The sequence below is a fragment of the Panthera onca genome, chromosome E3 (genome assembly GCF_046562875.1).
Source record: "Panthera onca isolate mPanOnc1 chromosome E3, mPanOnc1 haplotype 2, whole genome shotgun sequence".
Classification (NCBI taxonomy): domain Eukaryota; kingdom Metazoa; phylum Chordata; class Mammalia; order Carnivora; family Felidae; genus Panthera; species Panthera onca.
In genome coordinates, this window is record NC_138354.1 from 18,227,429 (window position 1) to 18,234,252 (window position 6,824).

Sequence of the window (6,824 nt, forward strand, 5' to 3'; positions counted from 1 at the left end):
CAGACATCTCTACCTACATTCGTTCCTCCCTGTGTGACCTTGGGCAAGCCATTGACCTCTCAAAATTTAAGATTCTTCCTCTGAAAAATTGATGTTCATTCCTGTCTCACAGGAATGTTATAGCAGTCAGAACAGTAAAGGAGGGGTGCCTGTGTGGCTCAGTCAGTTAAGCTTCTGACTTCCGCTCGGGTCGTGATCTTGCGTTTCACGAGTTCGAGTCCTGCATAGGGCTCTCTGCTGTCAGCGTGGAGCCCCCTTTCGGTCCTCTGTCCCGCTCCCTCTCTGCCGCTTCCCTGCTCAAGCTATCTCTCAAAAATAAATAAACATTAAAAAAAAAAAAAACCAAAAACAGTGCGGGAAAGGACCCTGAGGCCTGGTTCATACAAATTCACAATTTTAAGTTACAGGAAAAGAGAAAAGAGGGACTGGACCAAGGTCTCATGCTAAGAATAGAGGAGCGAGGATTAGAGCCCCTTAAATTTTTGAGGAAAATTAGACTTACATGAAAGCCTAATTTTTATATGGAAGCACTGGTGATAAGAGCAGATTCCTTTCTCTTGCCCCAGTTGAAAGGTATTGATCGGCTTCTTATATCAGACAGAAGGAGATTTCCCATGTTATGGTAAAGGTAGTCCAAGTTTTCATTGCTTTGGGCAAGATCCTCCACTTTGTCGGGCCGGTTTCCTTATCTCAAATGGAAATGGTGAAGACTTGTCTCTTGAGGTCATTGTGAGGGTTAAATAAGATATCCTTGCTCCTAGTATGTAGTAGTCACTCAAGAAAGAAACTTACACTTTAGAAAGAAACTAAATCATCAATGGAAGAGATGGAGACTCAAGAACAAGAGTGCAAAAATTTTAGCCTTGGAATAGCTCAGTCTCCAATCCGAAGATACTGGTCCCTGCCAGCACCAGAAGGGGATCATATCTAGAACCATTTTCCCGCCCCCCCCCCCCAGGTACACCTGCTTCCACCTGGCTCTTAGGAGTAAGTCACCTGATCCCAAGGAGGCCCCCTCTTCACCCCATTCACAGCCACAGGGACATCTGTGAAACACATTTTATTATACAAAACAAGGTGCATCAAAAATTCAGTGTGAGAATAGCTCTGTATTCCAAGGGCTAGTGACTGGATCCTCTCCCTTAAAACCTCCGCACCCCAAACCCTTACTAGAGAGTCAGGTTGGGCACACAGGCCCTCAGTCTCCAAAGATCTCCAGCCCTGGCTCAGGAGAGTGAGAACCAGACGCAGAAGCTTAAGTGTGGGTCTAGGGCAGTGGGGCAGGCACTTGAACCTCCAAAAATAGCGAGGCTCCTCTTAGGAAAGAGTGGACCTATGTCTGGGTTAGAAACACCCAAATCCTTCTCTTCAGCAACTAAAGCAAAAATGTGGAACCCATCAAAATCTGGAGATGGGGAAAAGCTTTCTCAAAATGCCAACCATAAAGTAGATTCTACAAAAATAAAGCAAGAGTTAGCTACCTTCTGAGGCAGCTGGGTGGGTGTGTAACCTCTGACTTCCACATCCTGTACAGGGTTAAGGTGTTAAGGGTCAGCACCAAAGGTCTGACCAGGGTCTCCCTGCCTCCCCTCTAGCTACATGAGACTTGGACTGAAGACCTTCTACTTCCTCCTCTGCTCCTCCCAGCCCAGATATAGACAGACTGGGATAGACTGACAACGAGGAGAATCCCTGGGAATGTAAAAGCTGCCCCCGAGGCCCACCCCAAAGGACTCGGAAACCAGGAGTCTGGTCTCTACCTGGGAGTGGCCACAGGGGTGGCTCCTGGCAGGGGCAAGGAATGGGGTCTGTGGACCTGGGTCCTCTTGCAGACCGGAGGGAGGCAGTGTTTACAGTAGTGGTTGACATCAGCCTCACACAGCCTGCAGCTCCCCCTGCAGGCGACTCAGCTCCTCTAACTCTTGCTTGTGGCGGTCTGTCTTATGTGCCACCAAGGAGCGATAGAAATGCAGGGCAAAGGCCACGAATACAAGCCCCACAGGTACCATGATTGCTGTGGAGGCCATAGCTGCTTGCCAGCCTGGTCCATGGGCTCCTCCACCAACACATGCTTGCCGGGGTGGGCAGGCCTCAGATGGCTCAGCCTGTGATGGGGCTACAGAAGTAAAGGATGGCTTGAAAGCTGGACTAAGGGAGGTGGTCACTGGTGACAGAGTCCCAGGCACCTGGGAGGCAGGTACCAAAGGGGCTGGTGTGCCCGAGGGTGCCCCAATGGGCACAAACTTGACCCAGCCAACCAGAACAACTTCAGCGAGGAAAAGGAAGGTGCCCAAGGCAGTGGAGAAGCCCCAGGCCAGCTCCACATAGCGGTGGAGTCGCTGGTGTGGAGACTGGTGGACAGAGTTGAGGTTGTGGATGTTGCTAACGGCTTCTATGTGGGGCAGCAGACAGGTGGAGACCATGAGTGCAAAGAGGTGCACAGCCACTAGCACGGTGGTGCAGGCACTAAAGGCCACCAGCAGGCCTGGCGGGTATTCGTGGTTGCTCTCCAGCTGTACCTCCACCATGGCCACCTGTGGGGACAGAGATGGATTGAGTGCCTATAACCTCTTTGGCAGTAGAGGGTTGTTTTACCTGTTGGTATACATTACCAAGGTATCCCTAGGTGCCTGGCAGGAAGAAGGTGCTTAGTCTCTGTTGAGTGAATGAATTGGTAGCCTCGGTAAGGCTCTGTCCTGTACTGGCTTTGGTTTCTGCACCTGGCTATTGAGAGAGCTGGATGACACATTTCTGGAAATCTTACCTTGTTATCACCTAGGGGTTAAAAAACAGATTCTGGAGCTGGGCCAACTGGGTTCACTCTCAGCTCTACAAGCTGACAAGTGACATATAGCTCTATGCCTTAATTTCCTCATCTGGAAAGTGGGGATTGATAATAATATCTCCCTGCCTTACAGGGTTGTTGTAAAAATTAAATGAGATAATGTACACCAAGTAATAAGAATGGTATAAGGCACAGAGTAAGTGCTAGTTAATTGTGTTGTTATTATTAATTATTAACTGTTATTAACACTAGTGTTCTTAACACTGTCAATAGTGTTATTAACACTGAAGTCTGGGGTGCCTGGGTGGCTCAGTTGGTTAACTGGGCCAACTTTGGCTCAGGTCATGATCTCATGGCTCATGGATTCGAGCTTCGCGTCGGGTTCTGTGCTGACAGCTCAGAGCCTGGAGCCTGCTTCAGATTCTGTGTCTCCCTCTCTCTCTGCATCTCCCCCACTTGCACTCTCTCTCTCCCTCTCAAAAAATAAACATTAAAAAAATTAAAAACAAAACAAAAAAACACCGAAGTCTAAGGCTAGTGCCTGCAAATTGGTATACCATGAATCCAAGCCAGCTTTGCACATGTTTTGCTTGGCTCATACACTGTGTTTTTTAAGGAATTAGGTTGAACTTTTAAAACTCTAGAGATTTCAGGGCACCTGGATGGCTCAGTCAGTTAGGCGTCCAGCTTTGGCTCAGGTCATGACCTCTCGGCTTGTGAGTTTGAGCCCTGCATCGTGCTCTGTGCTGACAGCTCAGAGCCTGGAGCCTGCTTCAGATTCTGTGTCTCCCTCTCTCTCTGCCCCTCCCCTGATCATGCTGTCTCTCAAAAATAAATAAATATTAAAAAAAAAAAAATTTTTTTAACTCTAGAGATTTCATATAAATATCTCTATTTCTGGATCCTCTTGAAAATTTGGAAGATCTGGTTACACTAGGCCCACATTCCTGCATGGCAACTACCAGCTAGAATTGAGTCATGACTGCTCCCCTGCTCCCTTTGGACAGGTCATGGGGTCTCCTGATAGCCACAGTCCCCACCCAGCCAACTTGGAGTCCATATTAAACTGCCTGTCCTTTGCAAACATTTGCGCTGGTGATCCTGTTCTAGGCTTGTGTAAATTTGGATTCTAGAGTCAGACTACCTAAGTTCAAATTCTGCCACTTACTTGCTGTGGGATCCTGGGCAGGTGTCTTAACATCTCTGATCCTGTTTTTGCATCTGTAAAATGGCCATAGTAGTGGTACCTACTTCATAGAATAATAAACGTGATGCACGTAAAAGCTCTAAGCACATTGCCTGGTACTGCATGACAGTGTAATACAATTTGTATGTTATTCTAACCCAGGCTACCCAGATATCAGAATCTGGATCTTTCCCCATGCCTAGTTCTTACAGGATCCATTATATTGCTCTGGGGCTGAGAGAAAGAAGGTACAGAACCTGGAAGGTGGTGGTAGGAAGACAAGGCTAAGTATTTTGGGAAATTGGGCCATGGTGAGTGTTAGCAGGTGTTTTCCACTGACAGTGATCTGGGCCAGGCCTAGTCCTGGTTTCTCCCAGAGCCTGACCCAGTCTTGCTCTCCCCTGGCCAGAGTGGGGCCAGTCTGCCCCCAGAACCTACTCATCTGGTCTTTTGATCCTGCAGAGAAGGTCCTGGTGCTTAAGCTGTCACCTCAGCAACACGCAAGTCCAGCAGCAGGCCAGATTGTCCCCTTGGGAACAGGCTGGACCATGGGATGGATGGGGGTGAGGGACCTCTCTCAGCTAGGTCCAGGAAGTTGCTTCCTTCCCTCTACAGTCTGTACAGGAGAAAAAGAGCCACTTCACTGTCTCTAGCTGACCCCACATCAGGAAAACTGGACTGGCCTATGGATACTGGGTCCCTATACAGAAAATGATAGAACTCGGATGACCCTTAAGGGTAGACTTTTCCTCTCATCATTCAAATACATAGGCTATGGTAAAGAGAAAGAGGCAGAGACTAACCCAAATCACCTAGTGTTGTGACTCCTCTATCCCCATGTCCGTATGTTCCTATGAAGACTCCCCACCAGCTTGCTTGCTTTTTCCTGTTGTGTTGGTGGGGAAACTCTGGACTAACAGAGTCCAGTGATCCTGGGCCCTAGTTCATTCTGTATCCTTCATCTGCTGAGTGCTCTTGGCAGAGGCACTGCCCCATTCTGGGCCTTGGCTTCCATGCCTCTCCAATTAACAGACAGGCTGAGCCATCTCTGATGCGTGTCTTGTTCTGACATGCTGGGATCTAGAGTTTGATGACAAGAATCAGCTCATCCTGGGGCGGGTACTTGCAAGCTACAGAGAGCGCACCCTCCATGATCTCAGTTTCCCACTGGACTGCGAGGGGGAGGATGCCTGTTCAGGGTCACACAGCTGGCCACAGGCTGGGAGGAGCCAGGGTTTGTGTCTGCTGACTCCTCCTGACCCTGAGATTCCCTCAGTCCCATTTCCTCCGCTGGGCCTGTTGGCTGATATCATCCTCCCACACCTGCAGTTTATCAGTTCCGAAATCACATATCAGCTTCCTAATCAGCTTCTTTCCCCAGCAGCTTCCTCACAGGCATCCTCTCTGCTCAGAGCTGTCCTGCGTTACACCAAGCACTCTTTGTGATTGCTAGGAACTGGCCACCCTCCTTGGGATGGGGCCACCTTCAGCTGGGTGACTACGTTTATTCATTTTTTGGTCTTTGACTCTCCCAGCCCTGTTTTTATAGCTCCCACCAAACTCTGATTTGCCTTTGAATCTCTCATGGTAACCTAGTAAGGACTTCTGCCTGGGACCGTGCTCCTTTGGGACCTCTTTGCCCCACCCTTGCATATATATCCCCGTTGGTGATTTGTCTCCCCTCAGGACACCTTTCGGGCTTGTTTATCCTCCTTCTGGCCCGGTTTATGCTAGGGGTCTTCTTACACACTTACTTACACACACACACACACACACACACACACACTCAGAAAAAGGGACTGGAGTAGTCCCTTGGGACCTTGTTTGTACTCCTTTACCTCTTAAAAACCCCTTCCTCTGTCCCGTCTCCCGTGGGTACCCGTTTACTTCGTCCACGACCCCATGCCCCCATGTGCCTCACCCCCACCCTGTGCGCCCCTTCCCTCCCCTCACCATGGCGAAGCCCGAGAGCAGGGCAGACGTGCGGCTGGAGGCTTTGAGCTTGGCCCGGCTGAGGTAGAGGCGGCGCCAGCTGAGCGCCCGCAGCGAGTGCTGACTGGCCCCCATGAGGTCCAAGTAGCCCCGGTGCACGAACTCTCGGTACGTGGCCGAGCCCGCGGGGCTCTCGGCCTCCGGGTTCAGCGGGGCCTGTTCGCCCGCGTCCCCCTCGCCGCCCTTCATCCTGGGGGCCGCAGCACTGGGCGGGCTGGGCGGTCACGGGGGCCCCGAGTCGCCCTGGGGGCCCCAGGAGGGCAGGCCCCGGCCGGCAGAAGGCCCCATCCCACGGCGGGGCTAGCGGGGATGCGGGCGGCGGGCTCCCACGAAGAGGCGCCCAGGCGAAGCCGAAAGAGCAGGCGTCTGCAGGGAGACCTAGGGGCCAAAGCGGGACAGCAGAGGCCGAAACCGGAACTAGGACGGAGGCGGAGTCGGAGCGGCCACATGATGGGGTGGAGCCGGGGGGACTGTGGGCCGAGATCCCGAGGGACCCCGCGACCCAAGGCCACTTCACTATCGCCCAGGTGCCGGAACCCCGAGGAGGCAAACGCCTAGCCCCAGCGTGTGACTTGGGGGTCCCCGAGCCCTGGACCATTGAGGCACATCTGGACACCCCCTAGATGTCCAGACCTCCAATCCCCTCCCCCCTAAATGATGAGCTGGCGAAAGGTAAACCTATCCACCTTTAGGGATCACAGGACGTCCGGCATCCTCAGTTCCGGGAAGCTTAGGGGACGCGAAGAACTCCCAGATCCATCCAAGCAGCCCCCTTCGGGAGGCCCAAAGCATGAGCATTCCAGTCAGGCCAGCTCTACCCCCACCCCAACGCCGAAGAGACACACACGAACGCGGCAGCAC

General features: G+C 51.7%; 1 protein-coding gene across 1 annotated transcript; it reads right to left on the minus strand.

Annotated features, from left to right (window-relative positions):
* Positions 1-1,045: 1,045 nt before the first annotated feature.
* Positions 1,046-6,384, minus strand: ORAI3 (ORAI calcium release-activated calcium modulator 3). Its single transcript, XM_060649057.3, has 2 exons — positions 5,925-6,384; positions 1,046-2,534 (listed from the first exon to the last, which is right to left on the minus strand). The coding sequence occupies exons 1-2, from the start codon at positions 6,150-6,152 to the stop codon at positions 1,875-1,877; spliced, it is 888 nt and encodes a 295-aa protein (XP_060505040.1). The 5' UTR covers positions 6,153-6,384; the 3' UTR covers positions 1,046-1,874.
* Positions 6,385-6,824: the final 440 nt, after the last annotated feature.

Excerpts from the sequence above, each read along its gene's own strand:
- ORAI3 (XM_060649057.3), bottom strand. The coding sequence starts at position 6,152 with ATGAAGGGCGGCGAGGGGGACGCGGGCGAACAGGCCCCGCTGAACCCG. Across the intron at positions 2,535-5,924 it reads TGCTCTCGGGCTTCGCCATG|GTGGCCATGGTGGAGGTACA; the intron begins GTGAGGGGAGGG and ends CTGTCCCCACAG.